Source organism: Crinia signifera, chromosome 11 (assembly GCF_055691185.1).
Source record: "Crinia signifera chromosome 11, ASM5569118v1, whole genome shotgun sequence".
In the NCBI taxonomy this organism is placed as follows: Eukaryota; Metazoa; Chordata; class Amphibia; order Anura; family Myobatrachidae; genus Crinia; species Crinia signifera.
In genome coordinates this window covers 89,466,549-89,482,837 of record NC_139227.1, presented here as the reverse complement: position 1 = coordinate 89,482,837, position 16,289 = coordinate 89,466,549, and the positions used below count along the sequence as shown (strand labels likewise).

The 16,289-nt window shown below is 44.6% G+C and overlaps 1 protein-coding gene across 13 annotated transcripts in view; it reads left to right on the top strand.

Moving 5' to 3' along the window:
• LOC146046377 (myelin regulatory factor-like) overlaps positions 1–16,289 on the top strand; it is a 170,791-nt gene that overhangs the window by 121,874 nt on the left and 32,628 nt on the right. For 8 of the 13 annotated variants that reach the window (XM_083165645.1, XM_083165648.1, XM_083165650.1 and 5 more), the window contains 3 exons: positions 1,947–2,226; positions 2,937–3,031; positions 9,666–9,813. In XM_083165645.1, the coding sequence (XP_083021771.1) occupies positions 1,947–2,226; positions 2,937–3,031; positions 9,666–9,813 (523 nt within the window). The remainder of the gene's footprint in view (positions 1–1,946; positions 2,227–2,936; positions 3,032–9,665; positions 9,814–16,289) is intronic. The other 5 variants (XM_083165653.1, XM_083165647.1, XM_083165643.1 and 2 more) reach the window with 3 other exon arrangements.

The window sequence follows — 16,289 nt, the reverse complement described above, 5'->3', positions numbered from 1 at the left end:
ATGCATTGTTTTTGTGCCTGAATAAAGGGACATTACAACTCATACTGTACCACGTTAGTGAAATATATACTCTGTAGCACAGGGGCTGTATGGGGATGTACTGTAGCTAGCTGGGTGATGCGCTTTATCGAATGATCACAATTTTAAGTGTGTAGCATTGTGTGCAATGGCTGAAAACTCACCTCTTCAGACAAGCTTATAATATTCTGTAACCCCACACAACCTCCAGTAGCATTCATATCTAATTGCATCCCATCAGGACTGTCTTGTAATCTGGTGGTAATGCCATGTTATGGAATCTTATCCTTCTGTATCCCTCCTATTATCCCTATAGCTTGTAAGCTTGCGAGCAGGGCCCTCCTACTCTGTCGGTTTGTATCTACCCAGTTTGTTTTATCACTGTCTACTGTTGTAAAGTGCAACAGAATCTGCTGCGCTATATAAGAAACTGTAAATAAATAAATAATAAAATGTCTAACATGTTCCGGTGTTAGTTGCAGCAGATTTTAATGAATAAGACTAAGGTGAAAGTCTGGAGACAGATCGTCCCGCATTAGAGGTTTGAGATGTGTTCAGCATGCCAGCAGGGGATGTGGTCGGTTGGTCGACTTAAAGGTGGTCGACAGTCATTAGGTCGACACACCACTAGGTCGACATACTGGAAGGTTGACAGGGGTCTAGGTTGACATGGCACAAGGCCGACAGGTTGTTAGGTTGAAACAAGCATTAGGTCGACATGGTCTAGGTCGACATGGGGTTTTTCACTGTTTTTCGAACCGACATGTGCCGACAGGTGGTATTTCATGCCCTACCATCCTCTAGGGCGTGGTGGGAGAATAAAATAGGGTGCCGAGCGCAGCGAGCCATGCAAGGGGACGCGGTGCACTTAAAACGGTGTCCATTTCGATTTCGGGTCAAAAAACAGTAAAAAAACCATGTCGACCTTTTGACTGTCGACCTACACAATGTCGACCTAATGCTTGTGTCGCCCTAACGACCTGTAGACCTTGTGCCATGTCGACCTTGACCCCTGTCGGCCTTCCAGTATGTTGACCTAGTGGTGTCGACCATCTTTAGGTCGACCATACAATCCATACCCGCCAGCAGATGGGATGCCAGCAGTCACTATACCGATGGGATGGGGTCCCATCTGCCGGCATCCTGAACATAAACAAAGCAGGGTGGTTTTTTTTTAGGTGTAGGCACTAAAGGGGTACTTAGGGTTAGGCTGCAGGCCTGGTGGGGGGGTGGGGGAGGGAGGTAAGGTTAAGCTTTGGGAATGGACAGTTAGGGTCAGACCCTTAGAAGTGAGGATAAGGGCTATAGAGTGGAGGGGTTATGTTTAAGCAGCGGGGTATGGGTGTAGAGATAGACACTAGCAGGGATGGTTAGGTTTAGGCCATGGGGGGTTGGAAAATTTAGGGTTAGGCTGAGGAGCGAGAGGGCTGGGGTTGGGGGTGCAGGGGGAAGGTAAGTGTACTTATCTGATGTTTGGATTATGCGTGCACAGAAATGTGTTCCTTTTTTCAGAATTTCAAAGATTAGTTTTCCTTTGTGGAATTATCAATAGCTCAGTGGCCCATACTTGGCTAGGGCTTAAAGGTGGCCATACATCAGAAAGATATTGTACCCAATCATACAATCTCAATTGATTGTAAAATGGATTGTATGCAGATTGTGTGCACATTGTGTGTCCAAAAACCACCAAGGACTGCCAGGGAATTGAAGGGAAATTGGACACAATCATGAGCACAATTGATCTTATGATCGATCTTTCTGATGTATGGCCAGCATAAAATCCAATCCAATCATTTTCGTTATGCTATTTCTAACCTTCCTGTTGATTTTATGATGGCCAATCACATTTTTTCCCCTAATAACACAGTGCAGCTATAATCAGATTAAGCTGGGTAATTGCCTAACTCTTGTCTTCTTCCTTCTTACAGATCCTCATATGCTTCGCACTATGACCCCTGAAAACATATGTCACATCACCCCGCCTTCCCGCATGGAGCACCCGCCTCCATCTCATCTACAGGGCCCGCCCCCACCACATCCCGCGCACCAACAGCATTACCCCAGCATGCAACGGGAGCTGTACCTGAAAGTAGAGTCCATGATGCCACAGTACCCATCCCTTGGACCCGGTATTCCCCCTGCAGACCTTCACCATGTACAGCAGTCCCAGATGCTCCATCAGCTCCTACAGCAGCAACATGGAGCAGAGTATGTATTGTCTGAGTACAGAGGCAGCTCACTCCAGCATTCCAATTGGCTTCAATTATATGGCCCTTATTCTGGTTGACTCACAAGGCTGCCCCCCTTCCTCGCACACGGCGATCCCCCGCATGGCTGCAAATAGATGATTGCATAACCATCCATTAGCAGCCTTGGCTGAAATGATTTCTCCAGCTTCGGTGTCTATGATCTGCGAGCACCCTGTGGGGAAGTAGGCGGGCATCTGACATCCGCTGACGTCAGCTGCCCCCCCCCCCCCAACCGCGTCACTGGGCGATTTGCATGAGAATGCCCAGTGTTTTCATGGGAGCGCCCATTATACGCTGGGTGTTCCCATGGACCGTGCTGCCCGCCACCACCCCACGCCCCTGCCCGCACTGCTAGGTGCAAGCAGGACACGAACATATAGTTGTGCACGCTCGCACCCTGCAACTGCACATGCGCAGACACAAACATGCCGGAAGGTATCAAGCAGTGAAAAGATTAAAGTTCTACCTCAAAGTACAATTGTAAAGCGCAATGGAACCTGCTGCACTATACAAGAAACTGTAAATAAATAAATAAAGCTGTCACTTGTTTTCACTACTTGATGCATCTCCCCCATGGTTTGTGGCGAAGACATGATGAATACTGTAGGTGGGGGATTGTTATGCCTGTGTCTGACCAAGACCCTAATAGAATCTATGCCCTTATTGCAGGATCCCGATGCATCCTACAAAGAAGAGGAAACACTCAGATTCACCAAACCTGAGGGATCAAGTAACCAATGGAGGCATGGTGAAACAGGAGCCGGGTACTGACACACTAACATACACCCACTCACACACATATATCTAGTGGAGGTATGGTGATGCAGGAGACAGGTACTGACACACACACTCACACACACTCATTTTAATAGTGGAGGCAGGAGCCCTACTGGAGATGGAGACAGGTACTGACACACACACACACACGCATACATTTTAATAGTGGAGACAGGAGACATTCTGGCACGCTAACATACACTAACACACACACATCTAGTGGAGACATGGTGATACAGGAGCCATTACTAGCACACTAACATACACTCACAAACACACATCTAGTGGAGACTAGGGATGGCTATCTACCATCGACGATTAGAAATGGTTTATGGCCGATGTCAAATAGTTTTGACATCGATGGGAGAGAACCAGATGGTTTCCCACCATTGATGTCAAGCTTCAGCGAATAGTTATTTCTTTTTTCACCAAGGGGTGCTGAAACGGAGCATAGCTCTGCCCCCGACACCCGTAAAGCCCGGACCCGTATCTTGATTGGCCCACAGGCCAATCAGTCAAAGAAAATGGGTGACCATTGATATGTGAAACATTGATGATCTTCCATTGCATAGTTATACACTATCGATGGCCAGTTGCACTTTGGCCATCGATGACCATCCCTAGTGGAGACATGGTGATACAGGAACCATTACTGGCACACTAACATAAACTCAAACACACATCTAGCGGAGGCGTGGTGATACAGGATCCATTACTGGCACACTAACATACACTCACACACACACACACACACACACATCTTGTGGAGACATGGTGATACAGGAACCATTATTGGCACACTAACATACACTCACACACATATATGGTGGAGGCCTGGTGATACAGGAACCATTACTGGCACACTAACATACACTCACACACACATCTAGTGGTGGCATGGTGATACAGGTACCATTACTGGCACACTAACATACACTCACACACACATCTAGTGGAGGCCTGGTGATACAGGAACCATTACTGGCACACTAACACACACTCTCACAGACACATCTAGTGGAGACATGGTGATACAGGAACCATTACTGGTACACTAACATACACTCACACACACATCTTGTGGAGACATGGTGATACAGGACCCATTACTGGTACACTAACATACACTCACCCACACACACACATCTAGTGGAGATATGGTGATACAGGAGCCATTCTGGTACACTAACATACACTCTCACACACACACATCTAGTGGAGACATGGTGATACAGGAGCCATTACTAGCACACTAACATACACTCACAAACACACATCTAGTGGAGACTAGGGATGGCTATCTACCATCGACGATTAGAAATGGTTTATGGCCGATGTCAAATAGTTTTGACATTGATGCGAGAGAACCAGATGGTTTCCCACCATTGATGTCAAGCTTCAGCGAATAGTTATTTCTTTTTCACCAAGGGGTGCTGAAACGGAGCATAGCTCTGCCCCCGACACCCTTAAAGCCCGGACCCGTATTTTGATTGGCCCACAGGCCAATCAGTCAAAGAAAATGGGTGACCATTGATATGTGAAACATTGATGATCTTCCATTGCATAGTTATACACTATCGATGGCCAGTTGCACTTTGGCCATCGATGACCATCCCTAGTGGAGACATGGTGATACAGGAGCCATTACTGGCACACTAACATATACTCACACACACATCTAGTAGAGGCATGGTGATACAGGAACCATTACTGGCACACTAACATACACTCACACACACATCTAGTGGAGGCGTGGTGATACAAGAACCATTACTGGCACACTAACATACACTCTCACAGACACATCTAGTGGAGACATGGTGATACAGGAACCATTACTGGCACACTAACATACACTCACACACACATCTTGTGGAGACATGGTGATACAGGAACCATTACTGGCACACTAACATACACTCACACACACATCTAGTGGAGGCATGGTGATACAGGAACCATTACTGGCACACTAACATACACTCACACACACATCTAGTGGAGGCGTGGTGATACAGGAACCATTACTGGCACACTAATATACACTCTCACAGACACATCTAGTAGAGACATGGTGATACAGGAACCATTACTGGCACACTAACATACACTCACACACATATATGGTGGAGGCATGGTGATACGGGAACCATTACTGGCACACTAACATACATACACTCACCCACACACATCTAGTGGAGATATGGTGATACAGGAGCCATTCTGGTACACTAACATACACTCACACACACATCTAGTGGAGACATGGTGATACAGGAACCATTACTAGCACACTAACATACACTCACACACACATCTTGTGGAGACATGGTGATACAGGAACCATTACTGGAACACTAACATACACTCACACACATATATGGTGGAGGCATGGTGATACGGGAACCATTACTGGCACACTAACATACTGTACACTCACACACATATATGGTGGAGGCATGGTGATACAGGAACCATTACTGGCACACTAACATAAACTCAAACACACATCTAGTGGAGGCGTGGTGATAAAGGATCCATTACTGGCACACTAACATACACTCTCTGACAGACACATCTAGTGGAGACATGGTGATACAGGAACCATTACTGGCACACTAACATACACACACACACACACACACACACACACACACACACACACACACATCTTGTGGAGACATGGTGATACAGGAACCATTATTGGCACACTAACATACACTCACACACATATATGGTGGAGGCCTGGTGATACAGGAACCATTACTGGCACACTAACATACACTCACACACATATATGGTGGAGGCATGGTGATACAGGAACCATTACTGGCACACTAACATACACTCACACACACATCTAGTGGAGGCATGATGATACAGAAACAATGACTGGCACACTAACATACTCACACACATCTTGTGGAGACATGTTGACACAGGAACCATTACTGGCACACCAAGATACACTCACACACACATCTAGTGGTGGCATGGTGATACAGGTACCATTACTGGCACACTAACATACACTCACACACACATCTAGTGGAGGCGTGGTGATACAGGAACCATTACTGGCACACTAACACACACTCTCACAGACACATCTAGTGGAGACATGGTGATACAGGAACCATTACTGGTACACTAACATACACTCACACACACATCTTGTGGAGACATGGTGATACAGGAACCATTACTGGCACACTAACATACACTCACACACATATATGGTGGAGGCATGGTGATATGGGAACCATTACTGGCACACTAACATACACTCACACACATATATGGTGGAGGCATGGTGATACGGGAACCATTACTGGCACACTAACATACATACACTCACCCACACACATCTAGTGGAGTTATGGTGATACAGGAGCCATTCTGGTACACTAACATACACTCACACACACACATCTAGTGGAGACATGGTGATACAGGAACCATTACTAGCACACTAACATACACTCACACACACATCTTGTGGAGACATGGTGATACAGGAACCATTACTGGAACACTAACATACACTCACACACACATCTAGTGGAGGCGTGGTGATACAGGAACCATTACTGGCACACTAATATACACTCTCACAGACACATCTAGTAGAGACATGGTGATACAGGAACCATTACTGGCACACTAACATACACTCACACACATATATGGTGGAGGCATGGTGATACGGGAACCATGACTGGCACACTAACATACATACACTCACCCACACACATCTAGTGGAGATATGGTGATACAGGAGCCATTCTGGTACACTAACATACACTCACACACACATCTAGTGGAGACATGGTGATACAGGAACCATTACTAGCACACTAACATACACTCACACACACATCTTGTGGAGACATGGTGATACAGGAACCATTACTGGAACACTAACATACACTCACACACATATATGGTGGAGGCATGGTGATACGGGAACCATTACTGGCACACTAACATACTGTACACTCACACACATATATGGTGGAGGCATGGTGATACAGGAACCATTACTGGCACACTAACATAAACTCAAACACACATCTAGTGGAGGCGTGGTGATAAAGGATCCATTACTGGCACACTAACATACACTCTCTGACAGACACATCTAGTGGAGACATGGTGATACAGGAACCATTACTGGCACACTAACATACACTCACACACACACACACACACATCTTGTGGAGACATGGTGATACAGGAACCATTATTGGCACACTAACATACACTCACACACATATATGGTGGAGGCCTGGTGATACAGGAACCATTACTGGCACACTAACATACACTCACACACATATATGGTGGAGGCATGGTGATACAGGAACCATTACTGGCACACTAACATACACTCACACACACATCTAGTGGAGGCATGATGATACAGAAACAATGACTGGCACACTAACATACTCACACACATCTTGTGGAGACATGTTGACACAGGAACCATTACTGGCACACCAAGATACACTCACACACACATCTAGTGGTGGCATGGTGATACAGGTACCATTACTGGCACACTAACATACACTCACACACACATCTAGTGGAGGCGTGGTGATACAGGAACCATTACTGGCACACTAACACACACTCTCACAGACACATCTAGTGGAGACATGGTGATACAGGAACCATTACTGGTACACTAACATACACTCACACACATATATGGTGGAGGCATGGTGATATGGGAACCATTACTGGCACACTAACATACACTCACACACATATATGGTGGAGGCATGGTGATACGGGAACCATTACTGGCACACTAACATACATACACTCACCCACACACATCTAGTGGAGTTATGGTGATACAGGAGCCATTCTGGTACACTAACATACACTCACACACACACATCTAGTGGAGACATGGTGATACAGGAACCATTACTAGCACACTAACATACACTCACACACACATCTTGTGGAGACATGGTGATACAGGAACCATTACTGGAACACTAACATACACTCACACACATATATGGTGGAGGCATGGTGATACGGGAACCATTACTGGCACACTAACATACTGTACACTCACACACATATATGGTGGAGGCATGGTGATACAGGAACCATTACTGGCACACTAACATAAACTCAAACACACATCTAGTGGAGGCGTGGTGATAAAGGATCCATTACTGGCACACTAACATACACTCTCTGACAGACACATCTAGTTGAGACATGGTGATACAGGAACCATTACTGGCACACTAACATACACTCACACACACACACACACACACACACACACACACACACACACATCTTGTGGAGACATGGTGATACAGGAACCATTATTGGCACACTAAAATACACTCACACACATATATGGTGGAGGCCTGGTGATACAGGAACCATTACTGGCACGCTAACATACACTCACACACACATCTAGTGGAGGCGTGGTGATACAGGAACCATTACTGGCACACTAACACACACTCTCACAGACACATCTAGTGGAGACATGGTGATACAGGAACCATTACTGGTACACTAACATACACTCACACACACATCTTGTGGAGACATGGTGATACAGGAACCATTACTGGCACACTAACATACACTCACACACACATCTAGTGGAGGCGTGGTGATACAGGAACCATTACTGGCACACTAACACACACTCTCACAGACACATCTAGTAGAGACATGGTGATACAGGAACCATTACTGGTACACTAACATACACTCACACACACATCTTGTGGAGACATGGTGATACAGGAACCATTACTGGCACACTAACATACACTCACACACATATATGGTGGAGGCATGGTGATATGGGAACCATTACTGGCACACTAACATACACTCACACACATATATGGTGGAGGCATGGTGATACAGTACCCATTACTGGCATACTAACATACACTCACACACACATCTAGTGGAGACATGATGATACAGGAACCATTACTGGCACACTAACATACACTCTCTCACAGACACATCTAGTGGAGACATGGTGATACAGGAACCATTACTGGCACACTAACATACACTCACACACACATCTTGTGGAGACATGGTGATACAGGAACCATTATTGGCACATTAACATACACTGTAACACACACACACACACACACACACACACACACACACACACACACACACACACACACACACACACACACACACACATCTAGGTTTGGAAGCATGATGATACAGGAACCATTACTGGCACACTAACATACACTCTCACACACATCTAGTGGAGGCATGGTGATACAAGAACCATTACTGGCACACTAACATACACTCTCTCACACACACACACACACACACACACACACACACATCTAGGTTTGGCGATATATTACTAAACTGGGGAGGAAAAAGCCTTGACAGAATAAAGGATGACTTGTAAGACAGGCTCTTGGTATTTATTTGAACACACTTAGAACTCCTAGAAGTCATCTCTTACATATTACTGTAGTGGTGTTATTACATATCATACTGTGACATTGTGGGTGGTATTATGGGTGGGGGAGGGGGGTGGGGGAGGGGGGAATGGTGCTAACCACGATAATTTTATAGACCTTTTTATGATTTCATCTTCAGGTCTCATGCAAGATACTGACAGTCTGAATGGCTCCTATTTGGATCCCAATTATCAATCTATAAAATGGCAGCCGCACCAACAGAATAAGTGGATCACACTGTATGACAGCAACTACAAAGAACTGTAAGCAAAAGTTATATACATGTTTGTCGGTGCAAAGCAGTGAATTACAGATGCAGCCTACCTCGTCGTTGCTGCAGTCATGTTATACAGTCCTTCTAGTCGCACCTGGCCCCCGATCGCATTTCCAAGCATCCTTTCATGCATCTTTTTCCCCGAAAATACATCTTATTATTACCATTGTTGTGTATAATGTTAACATATGAATACTGTAGATGTATATTTACATGCAGAGATGTGTCAATCCCCATATAACCTCCGTATGGTATGAGTCCCTGCACACAGGCAGTATCAGAGCCGCCAGCTCCGGTGCAACTCAGCTGTAACTTATGATATGTTAACATTATACACAGATAAACTGCATGACGGCAGCAGAAGAATTTGCTTTTTTGAAGTGCGTCTGTTGTACTTATAGTGGAGGCAGCCATTTTGTGTTCTTATAGCATTTCCATGAGAGATCAGACTAAAAAATATACAAGGAACTGTGGACTGCTTCATTTATGTTATTTTGTTCTTATTATAACACAGATGTAATTGTAATTTAGTTTTTTTTTTTAGCTTTTACGTCTGTTTTACAATAATGTGCCTTGTCGTTAATATATGTATGCATGTACAGTATATACATATATATATATATATATATATATATAGTCCAAGGCAATTCGCACACTTAAATCCACAACACCGGAGTGCCAAGGCCACATAAGGTAACGTGTAGAGAAATGAAGGAAGCCAGCACATCCATTTCCAAATGGAAAAAATTCTTTTATATTAGAAAGTCAAAAATAGAAAAAATAGCACGAGGACAAACCATGTAGGGTAAACAGCATCAGCATAATAACAGTCCAAGCGAAGAGCGTTACCACAATCCAGTAAAAGTAAACATGGGTGTCCACTGTCAAGCCACTGATGCCCGACGGCCGTTTCGGTATGGTCACCGTCGTCAGGAGCATAAATGGCTTTCAGTTAGACCACATATATATAGCAAGGCCAATCTAGATTAAATCAACACACCTGTATAATAGTTGCCAGCAGCTTGCACCTGTGTAAACCCGCCACCATCATGTATAGAGCCCAGAAAGACGCTGAATGCAGAACGAACAGCCGGATATGACGTTACGCGGGTACAGACAAAAGTCCTTCCCCACGTCCGTCCCCACGGCAACTGGCCGCATACAAACTGCATGCAGTACGGACAGCCGGATATGACGTTACGCGGGTACAGACAGAAGTCCTTCCCCGCGTTCGTCTCCACGGCAACTGACCGCATACACACTAACGCCTGGATCTACGGCGTCAGACTAGGTACAAACCCAGTACTGGCGTCCGTTACCATGGCGAGGTCTCACTACAATGCAAATAAACAGCGATGCCGGCAAACTGACGGAATACGCCGCATTGCAGAGTGGGCATAAATAAATGTGGGGCACAGCAATCACTAAAAAGGGCCATGATGGTGGGCAGTGCTCGGCGCATAGTTGATGGCTATTACAGGTGGAACAAAAAGAAAATTTTAACATGATAACCCAGCCACATATATAACACATAAGAAACATCATAATGAAAATGTGTCAAATCCTGTACATAAAAAAAGAAAAAGCATTAAAAAAAAATATGCAAAAATGTCCAGATAGATAAACACATTAAAGAAAGCAACTGAGGGAATATTCCTCATTAAGTCCATGGGGTGACATGCAGCCAAGTTGGCGAATCCAAAAGCTTTCTCTTCTTAATAATAGGTTGCCACGATCACCCCCTCTTCTCAGCGGGGGGACGTGATCAACGGGCATAAAGTGAAAGTCCTTCATGGAGTGCTTTAACTGATGGAAATGCCTAGCCACAGGCGGAGTGGTGGCATCGATAGCAGTAAGGGCTTTCTTCAACGAAGACCGATGCATTGCAATGCGTTCTTTCAATGTCCTTATTGTTTTTCCAATATACACCAACTTGCATGTGCAAGTAATCGCATACACGACAAACCGGCTGTCACAGGTAAGATGAAAGCGGATTGGATAAGAGATAGAGGTTCTAGGATCAACAAAAATATCGGAGGTTAGTACAAACTGGCAATTAATGCATTTACCACATTTAAAACTGCCATTTTTGGGCGCAAGCCATTTCGTGGCACTCCTTATAGGCAACAGATCAGACTTTGCAACCAAATCCTTGACATTTCTGCTTTTTTTATAACAAAACATAGGGCTGTTAACACAAAATTGTCCCATAACAGGGTCAGCCTGCAGTACATGCCAATGTCTCAATACCACATCTCGAATTCTCTTAGATGCTATCGAGTATGTGCTAATGAAAGTTAGTCTAACAGGTTGATCTGTTTTATCTTTAGAAATAAGGGCCTGTTCCTGCGTGATCTCACTACAGTGGTTAATGGCTTCTCTGATCTCATCACCTAAATAACCCCTCTCCTCAAATCTCCTACCCATTTCAATCAGGGAGGTGCACACATCATTCTCATCCGAGGTGATGCGCCTCACTCTGAGCAATTGAGACAGCGGCAACCCCCGTTTTAATGGACGCGGGTGAAAGCTGTCTGCCATCAACAGCGTATTTTTGTCAGTAGGCTTGTGATAAATGCTAGTGGTAATGGAACCGCCCCGGAGGGTCACCCCTACATCAAGGAAGCTGATGTAAACCTCACTAAACGCCAGTGTAAAGCGGATGGGGGTAGGTAACTGATTCAGATGGTCAACAAACTCAGCAAGAAGCTTGGGTCCACCAGTCCACACCATGAAGAGGTCGTCAATGTATCTAACGTAAAAAAATATGAAAGATGAAAAAATGCTGTGTGACATGATATACTGGTTCTCATACATATGCATAAACAGGTTGGCATAGGCCGGGGCCATGTTAGACCCCATGGCCGTGCCCTGCCGCTGCAAATAAAAAAAATTCTCAAACAAAAAATAATTTTTTGTAAGCACAATTTCCATGAGTAACAACAGATAATTGACATTGGGACCCTCATAGTGTGGACTGGCGGAAACCAAGCTCCTAACTGCATCCAATCCATCCCTATGTATGATGTTAGTATACAAACTTGACACATCTAAAGTCACTAACAAGGAATTGTCTGGCAAAGTGCCCAGTCGTTTAAGCTTTTGTATAAAGTCGGTGGTGTCTCGTAGGTAGTAAGTGGTGTTTTGTACCACTGGTTGGAGCCAAAAGTCGATGTACTGGGATATGGGCTGGCATAATGATCCACAAGTGGACACAATAGGACGACCCGGTGGCTTGACCAGGGTCTTGTGTACCTTGGGCAACACATAAAGGATAGGAGTCCGGGGATGGGTTTGTGTTAAAAAATAAGCTGTCGGCTCATCAAGCCACTCATTAACAAGACCCATCTGTATCACTGAATCAATTTCTTTTTTATAGGCATACGTGGGGTCATATGTTAGTCTCTTATAACATACATCATCTGCAAGTTGCCTAAGGACCTCAGCAATATAATCCAATCTATTCAATATCACCACCCCGCCCCCCTTATCGGCAGGGCGGATGGTGATATCCGTGTTGGATCCCAATTTTTTAAGGGCCATATCCTGTTCTTTAGTCAAATTGGAGTAAGATAATTTTTGTTTGCTCATAAAGTCGAGAGTGTCACGCGGCTTTAGGATTCGCAACCAGCCGACCATCGGCAGGACCAATGCGGTGTTTTGTCAGCAATGGTGTCAAATACTAAATGACTGTTCACTACAATTAATTTTATTAGTTATTGAGCGCGTGAACCTTGATTTGGAGCTTGTGCAACAAGAAATTACTGTATGTGAAAATGCTGGTATTGATGTTTTGAGAAATGATCCATCAGGTGATATGCTTGCAAAACTTGGTGATTCCATAGAGGCCTTTAGAATGGAATTGCTGGCATTCAAAAAGAGCAAGTATAAAGTAGTCAAGGAAGATTACAGGGATTTACGTGTTTATGGGTGGTTACATGGCAATGAACCCAAGACTAATTGGAGGGAGAATTTTAGAATGCGTAGGAGGAGGGCAGGACGTGTTGACAAAGGTTTCTCAGACTTAGAGACTCACACCTCGGGTAGTGACTCTGACCAATCGACGCAGCGGGTTTTTCCCAAGGGGAGCCTAACAAGATCCAAGTACAAAACACAGGGAGGAGACCTTGTAGAAGGGGTGGACTTAGGAGGAGGAAGAGACAGGAAACAACAGGGGCGCAGAAACAAAATGAAGCCGTAATATTTAATTTATCAGACTATACCCCCGACGAACATGAGCTGGACGTTCTAGGTAAGGGTCTTAGTTATGTAAAAACCTTCAGACAGCGCCCATTTGACTTCGAGGTGGAGCTTTATAGATTCCATCGCTCCCTGAGATTGAAAGATTTTTTTTCAAAAAATCCTGTCCCCCCCAAAAAACCTAATCCCTTTAAAACCAAAAGCACCTTTGACCCGCCTAGCCAAAATCGCTCGATTGAGACCTTTGTTAATTTAGTCAAACGTGACACTCTCGACTTTATGAGCAAACAAAAATTATCTTACTCCAATTTGACTAAAGAACAGGATATGGCCCTTAAAAAATTGGGATCCAACACGGATATCACCATCCGCCCTGCCGATAAGGGGGGCGGGGTGGTGATATTGAATAGATTGGATTATATTGCTGAGGTCCTTAGGCAACTTGCAGATGATGTATGTTATAAGAGACTAACATATGACCCCACGTATGCCTATAAAAAAGAAATTGATTCAGTGATACAGATGGGTCTTGTTAATGAGTGGCTTGATGAGCCGACAGCTTATTTTTTAACACAAACCCATCCCCGGACTCCTATCCTTTATGTGTTGCCCAAGGTACACAAGACCCTGGTCAAGCCACCGGGTCGTCCTATTGTGTCCACTTGTGGATCATTATGCCAGCCCATATCCCAGTACATCGACTTTTGGCTCCAACCAGTGGTACAAAACACCACTTACTACCTACGAGACACCACCGACTTTATACAAAAGCTTAAACGACTGGGCACTTTGCCAGACAATTCCTTGTTAGTGACTTTAGATGTGTCAAGTTTGTATACTAACATCATACATAGGGATGGATTGGATGCAGTTAGGAGCTTGGTTTCCGCCAGTCCACACTATGAGGGTCCCAATGTCAATTATCTGTTGTTACTCATGGAAATTGTGCTTACAAAAAATTATTTTTTGTTTGAGAATTTTTTTTATTTGCAGCGGCAGGGCACGGCCATGGGGTCTAACATGGCCCCGGCCTATGCCAACCTGTTTATGCATATGTATGAGAACCAGTATATCATGTCACACAGCATTTTTTCATCTTTCATATTTTTTTACGTTAGATACATTGACGACCTCTTCATGGTGTGGACTGGTGGACCCAAGCTTCTTGCTGAGTTTGTTGACCATCTGAATCAGTTACCTACCCCCATCCGCTTTACACTGGCGTTTAGTGAGGTTTACATCAGCTTCCTTGATGTAGGGGTGACCCTCCGGGGCGGTTCCATTACCACTAGCATTTATCGCAAGCCTACTGACAAAAATACGCTGTTGATGGCAGACAGCTTTCACCCGCGTCCATTAAAACGGGGGTTGCCGCTGTCTCAATTGCTCAGAGTGAGGCGCATCACCTCGGATGAGAATGATGTGTGCACCTCCCTGATTGAAATGGGTAGGAGATTTGAGGAGAGGGGTTATTTAGGTGATGAGATCAGAGAAGCCATAAACCACTGTAGTGAGATCACGCAGGAACAGGCCCTTATTTCTAAAGATAAAACAGATCAACCTGTTAGACTAACTTTCATTAGCACATACTCGATAGCATCTAAGAGAATTCGAGATGTGGTATTGAGACATTGGCATGTACTGCAGGCTGACCCTGTTATGGGACAATTTTGTGTTAACAGCCCTATGTTTTGTTATAAAAAAAGCAGAAATGTCAAGGATTTGGTTGCAAAGTCTGATCTGTTGCCTATAAGGAGTGCCACGAAATGGCTTGCGCCCAAAAATGGCAGTTTTAAATGTGGTAAATGCATTAATTGCCAGTTTGTACTAACCTCCGATATTTTTGTTGATCCTAGAACCTCTATCTCTTATCCAATCCGCTTTCATCTTACCTGTGACAGCCGGTTTGTCGTGTATGCGATTACTTGCACATGCAAGTTGGTGTATATTGGAAAAACAATAAGGACATTGAAAGAACGCATTGCAATGCATCGGTCTTCGTTGAAGAAAGCCCTTACTGCTATCGATGCCACCACTCCGCCTGTGGCTAGGCATTTCCATCAGTTAAAGCACTCCATGAAGGACTTTCACTTTATGCCCGTTGATCACGTCCCCCCGCTGAGAAGAGGGGGTGATCGTGGCAACCTATTATTAAGAAGAGAAAGCTTTTGGATTCGCCAACTTGGCTGCATGTCACCCCATGGACTTAATGAGGAATATTCCCTCAGTTGCTTTCTTTAATGTGTTTATCTATCTGGACATTTT